Source organism: Pseudophryne corroboree, chromosome 8 (genome assembly GCF_028390025.1).
Source record: "Pseudophryne corroboree isolate aPseCor3 chromosome 8, aPseCor3.hap2, whole genome shotgun sequence".
Lineage (NCBI taxonomy): Eukaryota > Metazoa > Chordata > Amphibia > Anura > Myobatrachidae > Pseudophryne > Pseudophryne corroboree.
Window position 1 is genome coordinate 287,452,884 of NC_086451.1, and position 20,022 is coordinate 287,472,905.

Below are 20,022 nucleotides of genomic sequence, written 5' to 3' on the forward strand. Positions count from 1 at the left end.
CTTGGAGGAGGGTGAGGTGGATTTGGAGGGGGGATGCTACTCTGTCACAGGGAATAGAGGCTCTTATAGAGGCTATCAGAGAGGCTCTGCAAATTCCTGATAAGGTGTCAGAGGAGTGGGAGGAATCTTATTTTAATGTAAAAAAGAAGTCCTCAGTCACTTTTCCTGCGTCAAAGGAATTGAATACCCTGTTTGAAGAACCGTGGGTTAATCATGATAAGAAATTTCAAATCCCTAAAAGGTTGCTCTCATCTTTTCCTTTTCCTCTGGAGGATAGGAAAAGTGGGAAAATCCACCGATAGTGGACGCATCAGTTTCTAGGCTGTCAAGAAAAATTGTATTGCCTGTCTCTGGTGTAGCCTCCTTAAAAGATACGGCTGATCGTAAAATTGAGACTACACTCAAATCATTGTACACAGCTGCTTGGGTGGCACAGAGACCCACTACTGCATGTGCGTGGATCACAAAACCCATTGATAAATGGTCAGGTAATCTAATTGAGGGGTTAGATTCCTTGACTAGGGGGGATGTTGTTTTACTCCTGCAGCATATACAGGACTCTGCGAACTTTATGGTGGAAGGCCTACCATTCACAGGAGAGGCCTTGTTTGGAGACAAACTAGACAAATGGATCTCCAAAGCTACTGCGGGTAAGTCTACGTATCTACTTCCGCAGCTCCCCCAGCCAGGAAAGCTTATTCAGCTTCAAATTTACAGGCCTTTCGGACAGTCAAGTTTAAGGGAACATCCAGAGGTGCTTTTACGGCCTCCAGAGGCGCAAGAGGTAAACCACGCAAACCAGCAACTGCAGGTGCTCAGGAACAGAGCTCAGGCTCTGCTTACTCAAAGCCTTCAGCATGACTGTGGACCGCGATGCCTGGAGGACTGTCAGGTGGGAGCCCGACTAAAATTCTTCAGTCACATCTGGTAAAGTTCGTGCCGGGATCCCTGAGTCATAGATCTTATTTTCCAGGGCTACAGATTGGAGTTCCAAGAGCTCCCACCTCACAGATTCTTCAAATCAGGCTTACCAGCTTCACAAGAGGCAAGTATAACTTTACAAAAGGCCATCCAAAAACTGGTACAGACTCAGGTCATTGTTCCAGTTCCACCTCATCTGCACAACAAGGGGTACTATTCCAACTTCTTTGTAGTACCAAAACCGGACATTTCGGTACGACCAATTCTGAACCTCAAGTCCTTGAACCCGTTCTTAAGAGTGTTCAAGTTCAAGCTGGAGTCTCTGAGAGTGGTGATCTCAGGTCTGGAGGAAGGGGAATTCCTAGTGTCTCTGGATATCAAGGATGCGTACCTTCACATTCTGATTTGGCCGCCTCATCAGGCTTATCTACAGTTTGCACTGCAGGACTGTCACTACCAGTTCCAGGCCCTGCATTTGGTCTTTCCATGGCACCGAGTGTGTACACCAAAGTGATGGCAGTGATGATGTTTAAAGCAGGGAGTGAACGTAATTCCATACCTGGATGATCTTCTGTCCAGGGAGAGGTTGCTGGACAGCATTGGTCTCTCAACCAAACTTCTCCAGGATCACGGGTGGATTCTGAACCTTCAGAAATCTTACCTAGAGCCAACACGGAGGCTCCCATTCCCAGGAATGATACTGGACACGGAGTCGCAGAAAGTGTTCCTTCCGTTGGAAAAGGCATTGGTAATCCAGTTGATGGTTCAGGATGTCCTGAAGCCAACCCGGATATCGGTGCATCTATGCATTTGCCTTCTGGGGGAAATGGTGGCCTCTTACGAGGCGCTTCAATATGGAAGGTTTCACGCAAGACCCTTCCAGCTCCATCTATTAGACAAATGGTCCAGATCGCATCTTCAAATGCACCAGAGGATCCGTCTGTTGCCAAAAGCCAGGATCTCCCTTCTGTGGTGGCTACAGATTTCTCACCTCATCGAGGGTCGGAAGTTCGGAATTCAGGACTGGATCCTGTTAACCACGGATGCAAGCCTCAGAGGTCGGAGAGCAGTCACCCAGGGGGTGCAGTTTCAAGGAAGATGGTCAAGTCAGGAAATCTTCCTTCCAATCAACATTCTGGAACTCAGTACCATACACAAGGCCCTTCTGTAGGCCTCTTATCTGCTTCACGATCAGGCCATTCAGGTCCAGTCAGACAATGTGACGGCAGTGACATATATAAACTGACAGGGCAGAACGAAAAGCAGAGCAGCAATGTCAGAGGTGTCAAGAATTCTCCTCTGGGCAGAAAAAAATGCTGTGGCATTGTCAGTGGTCCTCATTCTGGGAGTAGACAACTGGGAAGCAGACTTCCTCAGCAGACACGACCTGCAACGGGGGAAGTGGGGCCTTCACCCGGAAGTGTTCAGGTGCTTGTCACGTCAGTGGGGAAATCCACAAATCGACATGATGGCCTCTCGTCTCAACAAGAAGCTCAAGCGGTATTGTTCCAGGTCGAGAGACCCACAGGCAGTGGCGGTAGATGCTCTGAAGACTCCATGGGTCTATCAGATGGTGTACGTGTTTCCTCCACTTCCTCTGATCCCGAGAATTCTCAGAAGAATAAAAAGGGAAAAGATTCAAGAAATACATCTCTTGGTGTGAGAGCAGAACTTATTCTGTGGATGGATTTTCAGCTGGCACGTTTCCTGCTTTTTTTGCAGGCATGTGTGGAAGTCCAGCTTCGTTCAAAAACAATCGGCTTCTCTCCCTGAGGTCCAGATATTTTTGAAAGGTGTTCTGTGCATCCAATCTCCCTTTGTGCCTCCCACGGCGCCTTGGGATCTCAATTTGGTGCTGCAGTTCCTCCAGTCGGACTGGTTTGAACCGTTACAGGAGGTGGACATAAAATATCTTACGTGGAAGGCCGTCACACTGTTGGCCTTGGCTTCAGCAAGACGTGTGTCGGAGCTGGGGGCTTTGTCTCACAAAAGCCCCTATTTAATTTTCCATGTGGACAGAGCTGAACTCAGAACTTGTCAGCAATTTCTTCCGAAAGTGGTGTCTGCGTTTCACATCAACCAACCTATTGTGGTTCCGGTTATCACTGACACTTCCGCTACTTCAAAGTCTTTGGATGTTGTGAGAGCTTTGAAGGTATACGTAAAGAGGACAGTTTGTCACAGGAAATCCGACTCGCTGTTCTTTCTATATGATCCCAATAAAATTGGGTGTCCTGCTTCAAGGCAGACAATTGCACGCTGGAACAGGCTCACTATCCAGCATGCTTATTCCACGGCAGGTTTGCCGATTCCAAAATCTGTACAGGCTCACTCTACTAGGTTGGTGGGTTCTTCCTGAGTGGCTGCCTGGGGTGTCTCGGCTTTACAGCTCTGCCGAGCAGCTACTTGGTCTGGTTCGAACACATTTGCTAAGTTCTACAAGTTCGATACTTTGGCCTCTGAGGACCTTCAGTTTTGTCAATCAGTTCTGTAGGAACCTCAGCACTCTCCCACCCGGTTTGGGAGCTTTGGTACATCCCCATGGTACTAAATGGGACCCCAGTATCCTCTAGGACACAAGAGAAAATAGGATTTTAATTATCTACCGGTAAATCCTTTTCTCGTAGTCCGTAGATGATACTGGGTGCCCGCCCGGTGCTTCGTTCTTCCTGCACTGTTACTTGGTTAAGTATTGTTGGTTCAGCTGTTGCTGTTCCTGTTTAAAGTTGGGTTAGCCTAGCTTTCCTCTGTATGTGCTGGTTCATAATCTCACCACTATCTTTACCTATCCTTCTCTCAAAGTATGTCCGTCTCCTCGGGCACAGTTTCCTAGACTGAGTCTGGTAGGCGGGGAATAGAGGGAGGAGCCAGCCCACACTATCAAATTCTTAAAGTGCCCATGGCTCGTAGTTGGACCCGTCTATACCCATGGTACTAAATGGAACCCCAGTATCCGCTACGGACTACGAGAAAAGGATTTACCGGTAGGTAATCAAAATCCTATTTTTATGCATTTGGAGCAGACACTGCTAACTAGTAAGGGGGTTAGTAATAACATTATATGCACTTGGGGCATACTTAAATACTCTCCCGGAAGTTACGGGAGGCTCACAATTTTTTGGGGTAGCCCCCCACACCTCCAGAAGAGCAGGCAGATCTCCCACATCCTGCCTGCACCCTAGTGAAGCGGAATCCCGGCATTCACAGGTCTATGGGGTGGAGGAGGGGCTAAAATGACGCAAATCGCACGAGCCCTATCCCCTGAAGTTCACTGCAGCGTCTCCTCTCCAGGCTTCTCCCGGAGAGGAGATATTAAGAGTAGGTATGACTTGGAGCAGACAATGATAATGTGTAAAGGGGTTAGCAATAACATTTTAGGCACTTGGAGCAGACACTGATAACGTGTAATGGGGAGCAGACACTGAAAATGTGTAATGGGGTTAGTAATAACATTTTATGCATCAGAATTTTTATTGGCCAAGTACACCTTCACATACCTGGAATTTGCCTCCAGTAAACTGCACACCAAAAAACACAAATGCAACAACATCTTACATTACCATTCGCAATGCATAAAATAATGAATACAAATTTACATAAATAATCTTAAAACAGCATCCTCATATAGATAGAAAACTAGTGCAAAACTAGGTAGACTCTTTTTTTAAGCGTTCAACAAGCGAATCGCTTGCGGGGAAAAACAGTGCTCTATAATGCCTGCCTGACAGAAGCAGTTGGAACAGGGAACAACCAGGACGCGACTGATCCTTTACACTATAATACCCCTTTTCCACTATAAGCACGGGTCGCAGCCGTGTCGCCTGACACGGCTGCGACTCGTGCTACAGCTCCCTTTCCCACAGCGCTCACCAACCCGGCATATTGCTGGGTTGCTGACGCTGTTAGTGACATGGCAGGGGCGGCGCTGGGAGATCACATGATATCCCAGCGCCGCCCTCCCTATACACTGTGAACGGGAGCCGTGTCGCCTCGACACGGCTCCCATTCACACTAGACAGCTAGCCGGGTTGAACACGTGTTCAACCCGGCTAGCTACCCGGGTAGGATTCCCGGATCACTTGATCCGGGAATTTGCCGGGGGACCCGTTTCCACTGGGAAAAACATGGGTAAATGCGCGCCCCCGCGCATTTACCCGTGTTTTAAGGAGCTAGTGGAAAAGGGGTATTAGTTGCCTGTTTCTTCACCTTAGACAGGTACAATTCCTGAACAGATGGAAGATCTGCCCCAATAGTTCCTTTCTGCTTTTTTCACAACCCTTTGAAGCATAAGCCTATCACGTTCTGTAGCTGAACCAAACCAAACTATAATTGAGGAACACAATACGGACTTAATTATAGCAGAAGTGAAAAATTAAAACACAGCGCTGGGAGGTATCTATTTGATATTTCAATAAACCAAATATAAACAATCTAAATATGTAAACATATATAGTGGCTATATATATATCAGAGATGAGGTCGGGAGACTTCCGTAATTAGCACATAAATACATTTATTTCATAATACATGTTAAAAACAAAAACTAAAATCCTAATCTAATATGCATGCATAGCTTTCAAATCAAGAACAAAAGGAGATTTTCCTGATCAGCATGTGAATAAATATATTGTTAATTTATTATTGATTTATTCTCTAAATGTATATGCAACAGTTAGGTTGCTAAAGTTCTTGATAAGCAGTATATAGCAACTGTAGCAATATGTCCTTTGCACCTGGTCCACACAGGGTATGATTACTTTGTATTCCGGCGTCCCGGCTACAATGTATAAATTTCAAACAGGTAGTATAAACACTGCTGTATAGTTACCGCTGTTCCCTTTTGTTGAAATAGCGTCTGTATCCCTTCTCACCCGGTGGTGAGGCTGTCACCGCCCCGGGTGATGTGTACTGGGGTAGGATGTCCAGAGAGGTGAGATAGATCACATGTATAGTGCGCTCATCAGGAAGGCTCCGTTCGCTCCATTTGTTAACAGCCCAATGACGGCAGTGATGTAGTAGTCTGCGGCTGCAGGGGCACGGCACCTCACTCAATGGATACGGCAGCGGGATAGTGACAAGTGGTAATTCAATATGCTGATTCCCGTAATGGTACACCAGTGCAAGGGTACTTCAGGAGTGTGGCATCAATGCGTTTCGTCCCACAATGCCTTGGGACTTCCTCAAGATTATAGCAGAATAAAAAAGAGCCAGCAATTCTCAAGGAAGATGAAACTTTTTCAGCTGAAGCAAGAAGTATTGGCCCTCATTCCGAGTTGATCACTCGCTAGCTACTTTTAGCAGCCGTGCAAACGCATAGTCGCCGCCCACGTATTTTCGCTTTGCAGAAGTGCGAATGCCTGTGCAGCCGTGCGGCAGCAAACACATTTTGTGCAGAACAAGACCAGCTCTGTAGTTACTTATTCTGTGCGATGATTGCTGCGACAAATGACATGGTAATGATGTCAGATACCCGCCCAGCAAACGCCCGGCCACACCTGCGTTTTTCCAAACACTCCCAGAAAACGGTCAGTTGCCACCCAGAAACTCCCACTTCCTGTCAATCTCCTTGCGTTCGGCTGTGCGATTGGAATCGTCGCTAGAACCAGTGCAAAACCACAAAGGACTTTGTACCCGTATGACACGCGTGCGCATTGCGGTGCATATGCATGCGCAGATTAGCCTTTTTTTCACTGATCGCTATGCAGCGAACAACGGCAGCTAGCGATCAACTCGGAATGACCCCCATAGTCTCTGCTGAGCCTTTTTAACAATGGCGTCAGTATTGGGACTCCACTTAAGTTCTCGTGCAATTACAGACCCCAGAAACTTAAAGGAGTCGACCACAGACACAACATTGCCATCAATCACAAGTCGGGGCACAGAAACCGACCTCCTTCTAAAATCTACAACCATCTCAACCGTTTTAAGGGGATTTCTTTCCAAATTGTTCCTGTAGCACGACCGGGCCAACTGGTCCACCTTTCTTCTATATGCTGACTCATCCCTGTCTTTAATCAAACCAATGACAGTGGTGTCATCTGCAAATGTCAAAAATTTCACGGATTGCTCACCAGCCACACAGTCATTGGTATACAGAGAGAAGAGCATAGGCGTGAGGACACACCATTGGGGGGCCCTTGTGCTGATACTCCGAACACTCGAGGTAACCCTGCATGCTTTCACATATTGGCCCTCATTCCGAGTTGTTCGCTCGCTAGCTGCTTTTAGCAGCATTGCACACGCTAGGCCGCCGCCCTCTGGGAGTGTATCTTATCTTAGCAGAATAGCAAACGAAAGATTAGCAGAACTGCTAATAAATAATTCCTTGCAGTTTCTGAGTAGTTCCAGACCTACTCACAGATTGCGATCAGCTCAGTCCGTTTAGTTCCTGGTTTGACGTCACAATCACACCCTGCGTTCGGCCAGCCACTCCCCCGTTTCTCCAGACACTCCCGTGTTTTTCCCTGACACGCCTGCATTTTTTAGCACACTCCCGGAAAACGCTAAGTTACCACCCAGAAACGCCCCTTTCCTGTCAATCACTCACTGATCAGCAGTGTGACTGAAAAGCGCCGCAGGATCCACAGCAAATCTACCACGTTTTTAGTTAAATAACTAAGCACATGCGCCCTGCGTGCCTTGCGCATGCGCATTTTGCAACAAATTGCAGCATAGCGAAAATCTGCAACGAGCGAACAACTCGGAATGACCACCATTGGCCCTAATGTATTGAACTTTAACAAGAGATAAAGTGGAGACGAAATAAAGAGTGATAAATGACCAGCCAATCAGCTTCTTAACTGCCATGTAACAGGCTGTGGGCTAGATTCAAATGCCCCCCCCCCTCCCGTCTGCGATCACGACCGCCGGCAGTATTCTAATGTTACTGCCGATGGGCGCAACAAGTTCATTTCAGCTCGCTACTCCCGGGAGTAGCGAGCTGAAATGCGCGTAAAGAGCGCCCAAACAGGTTTTATCACGATCCCGCTTATCACTTTAGTCGGGTTTAGGTGCTTTGTGCACCTAAACCCGACTGCAATGGGCACGATCAGCACAATAATGGGGGGCAATTGATTATCGTCCTTCTATCACCCGTCACTTTAGATTGAAGATCGTGGGGTGCGAAAAGATTTTAATTTCCCCATGTGTTTAAAAAATGACAGGAGCTGGTTGTTTGGTACTGTACGTTTTCTCTCTTTATCTGTCTCCATTTTAACTCTTGTTAAAGCTTAATACATTTGGACCATTGTTTCCTGTCCATCAAGAAATTCACGATCCATTCGCAGGCCGATATTGGAACCACAAAATTTTAGAATTTGGAGAACAAAGGCCCTCATTCCGAGTTGATCGCTAGCTGCCGTTCGCAGCGCAGCGGTCAGGCTAAAAATCGGCACTTCTGCGCATGCGTATGGACCGCAGTATGCACGCGCGAAGTACTTTCACACAAAACTATGCAGTTTTACACAAGGTCAAGCGACGCTTTTCTGTCGATGTGTTGATCGGTGAGTGATTGACAGGAAAGGGGTGTTTCTGGGTGGTAACTTGCCGTTTTCAGGGAGTGTGCTAAAAAACGCAGGCGTGACAGGTAAAAACGCAGGCGTGTCTGGAGAAACAGGGGAGTGGCTGGCCGAACGCAGGGCGTGTTTGTGACGTCAAAGCAGGAACTAAACTGACTGAGGTGATCGCAAGGTAGGAGTAGGTCTGGAGCTGCTCAGAAACTGCATGAAAATTTTTATGAGCAGTTCTGCTAACCTTTCGATCGCACTTCTGCTAAGCTATATATATATATATGTAACCTAGTGACGTGCAGTGGGGTGAGGCAGGTGAGGCAGAGCCTTTCCTGTCATACAACCCTACTTCAATAGTGGCGTGCCTCCACCCATGCAGATATACCCTGGCTTGCTTGGGAAAGCCGTACCTTAGTATAATAAGGTGTTAGATGGTGATAATAACTTGTGTCACAATCTCCCTATTGAATACAGTTCTAAATAGTGACTTTAAATTCCTCACCTTTTTTTTTCTTTAACAGATTTACTAATTGATGGTCCTCTTCTCTTCTTTTACAGTGTTCCCAAATACTCCCAACCAGCTAAAACAGGTAAGTAATTTTATTGATACTAAAATTATCAAACAATCTTGGTTAAAAGTTTTGGGTTATATGATATATCTATATATAGATATAGAAGAAAAAAGCAGCAGCACTCAGGGTCTTGTTAAAGAGTAAATTATAATTGAGACATCAATGAAAACCCATCAACGTTTCGGGGATTTAAACCCCTTTGTCAAGATGTGAGATATATATATATATATATATATATATATATATATGTTTTCAAGTAATACATTCACTTAAACCTATTTCACACCAAATACGCATGCAACACAAAAAATTTTTTATATCCCACAGCAGGTAAGTCTGTGGACCCGGGTTTTCTAAAATTTTACCTCTTACAATCTGCGCAGATTACACCTATGTAATATAATATACTTAGTGACTATGCTTAATCACTCTAGGTGGTGTCAATATCTGATTGAGAGTAGCCCACCAAAGGGGTTGAGTGGTTTCCTTATTGTTAGTTACTCTCCAATAATATTTATATACTCTCCAATAATATTTATATACTCTCCAATAATATATATACTCTCCAATAATATATATTTACTCCAGTTACAAAGGGGATGTACGATGTGCAATCTTCTTCCCTCTCTGTTTATAAATGCTTGTAAAGTGGTCGATAATGGCCCATGACCATGGTAATTCCACAGCTAGGGATTTCCGGCATCGAATAGGAATACAAATCTCAGTTAAAAACTCCCTAGATATTCTATGAAGGTACACTGTGGGTTATCCTATCCACAGCAGTTGGTGGAGTCTTCCTAATTAAATACAGAGTGAAGGTAGCAATTGCCTGGACTCTCCCTGGAATCATGGACGACTAGAGTCTGATTAGACTAGGTAAGTACTTTACCCAAAGGACTAGGATTTAATTTTCTTTAAATTTATATTTCAATTTCCATGTCACTATAGTGTAAGCTTTGCTCAGAGTATCTCCAGTCTCTGCACCACCTTCACCGTCTATTACCACAAAGTCATGGGAGTTTCCAGGTGTCACACTACTACAGCTCCGATCTGGGATAGTCCTCCTAGGTAATTATAATATCCCTGAGTATAGCCGGGAAGAGTAAAGTCTCCTGCAGGATAATTAAGTATGCGGAATATCATATATCCTTCCTTCTCCCAGTACTTATCGAACTTACTTGAGTACACTTTATTTTATTTGTTGCTACAAGTCTCGTATCCCAGTACCTGAAATATAATCCTCTTCTTATTACTCAGCTCTGCTCGGACATTCATCTACTAGTACCTGCTGCACAAATGCTCTGAAAAGAAGTCTCATTACATATCATTAAGATATCTATATATATATCGCTGTTTTGAAAGTAATGAGGGAATGCCAGAAAATATTTTTTTTTCTCTCTGTTCAGTATATATATAATATAATTAAGGGTATCAATTTAAATAATACATATCTTGGAGGGTAATTCCCTTTTATGCGGATCCTCCTAATGGCAGTTATACCCCAGAGCAAGCACACGTATATATATATATATATATGAATGGCTCGGTGCTGCTAGTGGGTGTACAGTTCAAAGTACATCTCTCATGAGGATAAGTAGGACATTCCCTTGTCAAGTGCGTCACGTTAGGGTTAATCTGGGTAATAATGATACCCGAGTACACAGTGCCTCCCAGTTTAGTTTTTAGTGCACTCCCCGGACTCCTCCTCTCCTATTCATAAGGGTGAGTCGATATTGAGGGGCAGGCTAGCGGCCAATGGTATTCCGGTGCAGCCTTCAAGGAGGGCGGACCTCGTATCTGCAGACTTCCCCTCACTACACTCAGCCTCTCCGGCCCAGCGGTCTCTCAGTTACTGGGAATGGTCTCACCGGGACCCCTGGCGGCGCATCCCCTTCGTCCAGCTGCCCGGCTTCCTCTGCGCCACCGGCGCATTGAAGTTACCCCGATGCAGGTGGGTACAGTTTCGTGGTAATTCCGCTCCCCCGGCTCTCCGTCTCCTTAGTGTCCGTCACGGCCTCTCAGATGCCCGCCATCACCATCCACCTCCTCCGTCCGCATCCCGCTCTCTCCTCTCGTCTCTCTCCCCCGCTCTCGCGCTCCTCTCCAATGGCTCCTTCTTTCTCGTGCGGCTCCAGAACCTTCTCCCCGCTAGCGCGAGTCATCAATCCCCCATGTCCTTTCCTTATTCATCATCAGCCATACACAATTTACAATTATTATATCATATGTATTTAAATAAAGAAACATAACCTATTTTTATAAAAAAAAAAAACTTTATACATTAATATTATTATTATTAGCCTGGTTGCCTCTATAGGGCTACACTCTCCCCCTGGTGAGTCGAACTTGAATAAAAGACAGAATCACCACCCACAAATATGAAACCCGCCCATGTGTGTGGGTGAAGGGTGTTTTCCCATATTATTAAGCTAAGTGACCTCGGTCTCAAAGTAAGGCCAGGGCAGGACCCCAATTGGATGTACTACCAAAGGTATCTCCGTAGGAGTCCCAAGTTGTTCATAAGTCAATATCCGAGGAGGTCTACAAGATCTTTGTGGCCTTGGGGCTAGTATTGCTGCTACATCTGTAGATAAAGTATCCCTAATTTCACTTAGGTCACTTGACACTTCTAGATCCCCATCAATTGGCCATTCCCCTCCTTCATTCCCAGAATTTGGGTCCATTCTCCCCTTTTCCGGATATTCGGAAGGCTCCTGGATTTTTTTTAGAGGTTTCTTCCCTCTTTTCTACATCAAGACTCCTGTCTTCCCTATAATAGTATCCCCTATAATGCTCCGTTTCATTTCCTTCAATCTCCTCCTCGGAAATGTGGGAATCGGTCTTAGTTGATTGGGCCAGTTGTTGGGGATTATAGTGTTTAGCAAACTCAATATCCTCATTTTCCCATCTAGTATCAAAGGCAATGGGCAACAGATGCTGCCTATGATAGGTTACCTGGGGCCCCTGTCCATTTTCAGGGGCCAGTTGGTACACTGGAAGATTGGCAAGTTGGTTTACAATAATATAGGGTTGGGATCTCCACCGATTTGCCATTTTCTGTCTTCTAGGTGCTCCTAACAGTCGGATGAGCACTCTATCTCATGGGAACAGTCTATTTTCTTTTACATGACTATCGTACCTGCTTTTATTCCTTTCTCCAATATGTTCAGCTGAGGATTGAGCCATATGATAAGCCTCTCTTAACTGCTGTTGTAAGCGTTTTACATATTGATGATGTGAGGATACCTTAGGTAAATTGACTTGCGTCCCCAAACATACATCGATTGGTAGTCTAGCCTCTTGGCCGAACATAAGGAAATAGGGAGTATACCCAGTAGAATCATTCTGAGTACAATTGTAGGCATGAACCAGCGAAGAGATACACTGTTTCCATTGCCATTTCATCTTATCATTTAATGTTCCCAACATATTTAATTGTGTACGGTTAAACCGTTCAGGTTGAGGGTCGCCCTGAGGATGATATGGAGTTGTTCGCGATTTCTTTATCCCACAACATCTACATAATTCTTGAATGAGATCACTTTCGAAACATCGACCTTGATCGGAGTGTATCCGAGCAGGCAACCCATAATGTTGGAAAAATCTCTCCCAAAGGGTCTTGGCGACAGTAACTGCCTTCTGATTCGGAGTCACATAGGCTTGCGCATAGCGCGTGAAATGATCTGTGATTACCAGTATGTTCCCTTCCTGTCCTCCCGGCCCTTCCAATGAAAGAAAGTCAATACAAATTAATTCCATGGGCCCAGAGCTATGAATATTTACTAGAGGGGCAACTTTCATAGGTAAAGTCTTTCGAAGAATACACTTCCCACATGTCGTACAGTACTGGTCAATATCCCTACTCATAAAGGGCCAAAAGAATCGTTCCGATATCAGACCTTGAGTCTTCTCATATCCGAGATGACCATGCCGGTCATGCAGCTCCATCATCACCAATGGTTGATATTTACAGGGTAGTACTATCTGCCACTTATCCCGACCATTTCTCCTTCGGCTGTGCCGGTAGATTATACCTTCTCTGATGCTCAATCTTTTTGATTGTTGAACAAGTACTCGAGATTTTTTGGACAGGGTCCTATAATTTATAGAATATTGAGGGTTTTCCAACCATTGAAGGATAGGTAGTATATCGGGATCGGCCCTCTGATCCTGCGCCAATTGCTGGGTCTTAATAATTTCCAATCCATCCATTTGAGACCTTGTTACCCTCTGGTACTGGGGTGGTATGGCCTTATCTGAAGCCCCGATCAGACGGATAGCTGCCAAATGTAGATATCCAGTGCTACCAACCTGATGGCATAGTCCCCGGACGGCTGCAGCTGGAACTTTGATCCACTCATTGCTGTCCTTTTTTTCTGTTGGATGGGGCATTCTGGACAAAGCATCTGCATCCTTGTTGGTGAGTCCTGGTCGATATTTGATGGTAAATTTGTAGTTATTTAGAGCAGCCAGCCACCTATGACCAGTTGCATCTAGTTTTGCTGTAGACTGAACATAGGTCAAGGGATTATTGTCAGTCTGTACTAAAAATTCCACTCCATATAAATAGTCGTGAAACTTCTCCGTGACTGCCCATTTGAGAGCTAGAAACTCTAATTTATGTACCGGATAATTTTTTTCACTCTGAGATAATCCACGACTTACATATGCAATAGGTCTTAGCTGTTTGTCATGGAGTTGGTATAATACTCCCCCAAGTCCCTCAAAGGAGGCATCAATGTGGACCTCATAAGGGAGTTCTGGATTTGCATATGCCAGCACCGGCGATTTTGTTAGACTTTCTTTTAGTTGACGAAAAGCATCTTCACAGTTTTCATCCCACCTTACTCCAAAGGACTCTTTGGGTTTTAAATACTTTGTATCATAGTTATTAGAAGAACCCGTCACTTTCCTCGTGGGTGGATAGCCTCGGGTCAGATCAGTTAAAGGACGAGCGATCTTAGAATACTGCGGCACAAATTTTCTGTAATAGCCGCAAAACCCCAGAAAGGATCTCAGATCTCGGAGGTTATCGGGTCGGGGCCAGTTCTTTACAGTCTCCACCTTAGCTGGATCAGTAGCCACCCCTTGCCTACTGACTATGTGACCAAGATACTTTACTGATGAACCACAGAGTTGGCATTTATCAAGAGATAGCTTTAATCCTCTGGCGATTAAGCGATCCACTACTTTAAGCAGGCGCTGGTTGTGTTCTTCAATGGTTCTTCCAAACACTATGATGTCATCCAGGTATACTAGCACTTCCCTATAACACATATCCCCTATTGTTTTTTCCATGGTCCTCTGAAATGTAGCCGGAGCACCAGTTATCCCTTGCGGCATCTTGAGAAATTCAAAGAACCCGATGGGGCAAATGAAGGCAGTTTTAGATCTATCATTTGCACTCATCGGTATTTGATAATAACCACTCCTTAGATCTAATACAGAGAACCACCGACTACCCTGAAGACAATCAAGGGCTTCATCAACTTTCGGGACAGTATATTGGTCTGGCACGGTGCGGTTGTTAAGGGTGCGATAGTCGATGCATAATCTGATTTCACCGTTCTTTTTACGAGCTACCACTATGGGAGACGCGTATTGGCTCTCAGAGTCTGCGATCACATTATTTTCAAGCAGTCCCCGGAGATGCTTCCTCACGTCCTCGAAATCAGCTGGTGCCAGACGTCTAGATCTTTCTCGGAAAGGTGTGTCATTGTTTAATTTGATGTGATGTTCAACCCCGGTAGCCGTACCTAAATCCCATTCACTCTTGGAGAATGCAGACTCTCGCTGTAGTAATTGTTCCATGAGAAGTTGTTTATTATCCTCGTCAATATCACTTCCAGTAAAACAAGATTCTAACTCAAACTTTGAAAAAGGCCGTACTCCCCCATTGGGTAAGATTACCTCATTTTCTCCTGCCACCGCCTTTCCTTCAACCCGTTGACTCCTGCATTGACGGTTGGAACCTACAGACTCTTGCTTCTCACCTTCAATAGTCTCCTGCTCTTGCTTCTCACACCATTGTATAAGGTTCTGGTACATTTTTGTATTGGTGCCCACGATAACTGGCAATTTCCCATTGTCCCCAGGGGAATCAGGACATACTAGGGCTACTAAGGGAACGGTTTTGTTAGGGGAACTCAAGCCAGGGTCAAAAGTGATCTGGGTAACTACATATCCCAGATAAGGATAACGCTGTTCGCTCAAGCCCCATATAGTCAAACCACTAAGGGGTTGAATGGGAACATCAGACAGATGTTGGTTGTACCAAGATTCGAATATTATGGACACTTGGGATCCACTGTCCATCAAGATAGTACAATCGTGCCCGTTGATCATAGCCTTAGTTATAGGTACATGTCCCATTAAACTATCGGGAACAGTGTGGGACCATTGGGCACTCCCCATAGCTCTAACTTGTATTATTGGGGAGTCTGTGCGGGGTTCACAGAACTCCCGTTGGAGTTTCCCCCGTCAGATGCCCTTCTTCTCTCATTACTGTTACTTCCCCTCCTCTCAGATCCCCTTAGGGGGCATTCGAATGATCGATGTCCAAACTGCCCACAACTATAGCACTCGTAGGCATTTCTAAAGTCACTTCTTCTATCTCCTCTTCCTAAACCCAACAGCCTATTGGAGGCTCGTTGTTGACTAGTTTGCATCTCTATAAGCTGGTCGATTTTCTTGTTCTGTTCTTCTATCATCCTCAATAATCTTTCATCCACAGGAAGGGGATCAGCAGTAGGTACTACAACTTTAACCTTTTTTTATAGACTTTTCCCGGTTTTCCATTTGGACTTCTAATTTGACCTCTCTGACTAATTCGTTCAATGTGGGGGGTCGAGCTGGAGTCATAGTACAACGAAGTTTTTGAACTATCGGACTGTTGGTAAGAGCCCCTTTCAAGATTTGTCTTAATCTCCTTTCATCTATTAAATCTGATGTAAGTCCTCCTTTGTCCACAATTTTATATATTAACTGGTCCACTCTATAGATGAATTGGGTTAAGGTCTCTCCATAATTTTGATAAGTGCTGTTCAGTCTGGCCAACAAATCTCCGACATCTTCCAAAGTTCCAAAGGAGAAATCCAAAGCCTCAATATATTCCCATAAAGTTGCATTGGGGTTGCTCCTCCGGGTCGCTTGGATCACCCTCATAGCAGGCCCAGGCAGACTCTCCACCACTCTCTGCTTTCTTATATGCTCCGGGCATTGCCATTCCTCCGAATGTTGGATGGCAGCCTCCCTCCACATATCGTATGTTTCTTCCCCTGCAGGTACAGGAGTAATTCCAGAGAATATCCTCAATCTACGATATCCTCCTTCGAAGTGCCATCTCTCCAGATGGCTAACCACTTTGTCCACTACAGCTTCCACCTGGGGTTCTGAGCTGGAACGCTGTCTAGATGTAGCATCAGGTTCATCACGAAGACTATAGGAACCAGCGGAATTAACACCAGTGAGATGTTCTCCTGCCCCTTGATCTTCTCCTTGGGTGGCCTCGTCCTCTTCTGACCTTTGTCCTTCCGGCCACAGCATCTGGATTTTCCTCCCTGATCCACGTTTCAATATGATCATACCGGGAAATAACATCCTGTCCAAAACTTCCTTACCACTGAGGAGCATAGCAGACACTTCTCCATTCTGCTCCCTCCATTTATCCACAATACATGGATAACTTATCCCATATACTTGTCCCATGACTTTCAATACATCTTCTTCCTTGATGGTGGAAAGATTCCCAACCAAACTCAGACTATAGTTAACATTCACTCCTTTCTCTTGGCACCAACGGGTGATATCTTCATCCGTAACCTTCTCCATCACGACACTGTCTTCTTACCCGTAGTTAGTCAATAGAAGACGCTGGTATAATGGAATCTCAGCAGTGCCTCCAAAATGTAACCCTACTTCAATAGTGGCGTGCCTCCACCCAAGCAGATATACCCTGGCTTGCTTGGGAAAGCCGTACCTTAGTATAATAAGGTGTTAGATGGTGATAATAACTTGTGTCACAATCTCCCTATTGAATACAGTTCTAAATAGTGACTTTAAATTCCTCACCTTTTTTTTTCTTTAACAGATTTACTAATTGATGGTCCTCTTCTCTTCTTTTACAGTGTTCCCAAATACTCCCAACCAGCTAAAACAGGTAAGTAATTTTATTGATACTAAAATTATCAAACAATCTTGGTTAAAAGTTTTGGGTTATATGATATATCTATCTATCTATCTATCTATCTATCTATCTATCTATCTATCTATCTATATATATATATATATATATATATGTTTTCAAGTAATACATTCACTTAAACCTATTTCACACCAAATACGCATGCAACACAAAAACATTTTTATATCCCACAGCAGGTAAGTCTGTGGACCCGGGTTTTCTAAAATTTTACCTCTTACGATCTGCGCAGATTACACCTATGGAATATAATATATTTAGTGACTATGCTTAATCACTCTAGGTGGTGTCAATATCTGATTGAGAGTGGCCCACCAAAGGGGTTGAGTGGTTTCCTTATTGTTAGTTACTCTCCAATAATATTTATATACTCTCCAATAATATTTATATACTCTCCAATAATATATATACTCTCCAATAATATATATTTACTCCAGTTACAAAGGGGATGTACGATGTGCAATCTTCTTCCCTCTCTGTTTATAAATGCTTGTAAAGTGGTCGATAATGGCCCATGACCATGGTAATTCCACAGCTAGGGATTTCCGGCATCGAATAGGAATACAAATCTCAGTTAAAAGCTCCCTAGATATTCTATGAAGGTACACTGTGGGTTATCCTATCCACAGCAGTTGGTGGAGTCTTCCTAATTAAATACAGAGTGAAGGTAGCAATTGCCTGGACTCTCCCTGGAATCATGGATGACTAGAGTCTGATTAGACTAGGTAAGTACTTTACCCAAAGGACTAGGATTTAATTTTCTTTAAATTTATATTTAAATTTCCATGTCACTATAGTGTAAGCTTCGCTCAGAGTATCTCCAGTCTCTGCACCACCTTCACCGTCTATTACCACAAAGTCATGGGAGTTTCCAGGTGTCACACTACTAGAGCTCCGATCTGGGATAGTCCTCCTAGGTAATTATAATATCCCTGAGTATAGCCGGGAAGAGTAAAGTCTCCTGCAGGATAATTAAGTATGCGGAATATCATATATCCTTCCTTCTCCCAGTACTTATCCAACTTACTTGAGTACACTTTATTTTATTTGTTGCTACAAGTCTCGTATCCCAGTACCTGAAATATAATCCTCTTCTTATTACTCAGCTCTGGTCGGACATTCATCTAGTACCTGCTGCACAAATGCTCTGAAAAGAAGTCTCATTACATATCATTAGGATATCTATATATATATCGCTGTTTTGAAAGTAATGAGGGAATGCCAGAAAATATTTTTTTTTTCTCACTGTTCAGTATATATATAATATAATTAAGGGTATCAATTTAAATAATACATATCTTGGAGGGTAATTCCCTTTTATGCGGATCCTCCTAATGGCAGTTATACCCCAGAGCAAGCACACGTATATATATATATATATGAATGGCTCGGTGCTGCTAGTGGGTGTACAGTTCAAAGTACATCTCTCATGAGGATAAGTAGGACATTCCCTTGTCAAGTGCGTCACGTTAGGGTTAATCTGGGTAATAATGATACCCGAGTACACAGTGCCTCCCAGTTTAGTTTTTAGTGCACTCCCCGGACTCCTCCTCTCCTATTCATAAGGGTGAGTCGATATTGAGGGGCAGGCTAGCGGCCAATGGTATTCCGGTGCAGCCTTCAAGGAGGGCGGACCTCGTATCTGCAGACTTCCCCTCACTACACTCAGCCTCTCCGGCCCAGCGGTCTCTCAGTTACTGGGAATGGTCTCACCGGGACCCCTGGCGGCGCATCCCCTTCGTCCAGCTGCCCGGCTTCCTCTGCGCCACCGGCGCATTGAAGTTACCCCGATGCAGGTGGGTACAGTTTCGTGGTAATTCTGCTCCCCCGGCTCTCCGTCTCCTTAGTGTCCGTCACGGCCTCTCAGATGCCCGCCATCACCATCCACCTCCTCCGTCCGCGTCCCGCTCTCTCCTCTCGTCTCTCCCCCACTCTCGCGCTCCCCTCCAACGGCTCCTTCTTTCTCGTGCGGCTCCAGAACCTTCTCCCCGCTAGCGCGAGTCATCAATCCCCCATGTCCTTTCCTTATTCATCATCAGCCATACACAATTTACAATTATTATATCATATGTATTTAAAAAAAGAAACATAACCTATTTTTATAAAAAAAAACTTTATACATTAATATTATTATTATTAGCCCGGTTGCCTCTATAGGGCTACGCTTATATATATATATACAAGTTTTTTTTAGATTTGGTTTGTGTGTGGTACATACAGGGGTCCCCCTGGGTGCAAATTGTCCCCTTACATATGGGGAAATCCATAGAGCCCATCGAACAATATGGGCTGCACTTCAGTTGACCCTGTCAGCCCTGGACAAGGAGATTGGCGGCACTAAAGTTAGATCTGTTTCCTCCTCTGGCCAGCAACAGCCAAGTCTGGGACGATTGTCCCCTACTGATTGGGCCCCCCAGGTTGTAGGGCAGAAAGCACCTGGGGAGGTCCGTTGCTGGGACCAGAGAACCAGTTAGGAGTCGGACCGAGGACAGGGGAGGTCCAAGGAGAGTGAGACCATTATAAGCGGGTCCCCAGCGCGGGAAGAGAGAGCTCGGTCGGGGACTGGATTGCTGAATCCGTGGGAGCAGTCGACCAGAGGAAATGGAGCGACGGGAGAAGGACTTACCAGGACTGAAGACCCGGGGACCAAAGCAAAGCTGCAAAGGAGGAGAAGAGGATCCTGGTTGTGCTAGTTCACAACCAGGATCCTCTTCACAGAGGAGAGCTGCCCACGGTGGTGCCTGCCAGTGCGACAAGGCCGCGGGTGCTTCATCACCGAAGACCCGGGAAAGCAACAGACCAGACGAGTGGCCGGAGTCCC

At 45.0% G+C, this 20,022-nt stretch overlaps 1 protein-coding gene across 1 annotated transcript; it reads right to left on the reverse strand.

The window, feature by feature from the left end:
* Positions 1-15,763: 15,763 nt before the first annotated feature.
* On the reverse strand, positions 15,764-16,831 carry LOC134949834 (paraneoplastic antigen Ma1 homolog). Its single transcript, XM_063938548.1, has one exon. It carries the CDS (start codon positions 16,829-16,831, stop codon positions 15,764-15,766), a length of 1,068 nt encoding a protein of 355 aa, XP_063794618.1.
* Positions 16,832-20,022: the final 3,191 nt, after the last annotated feature.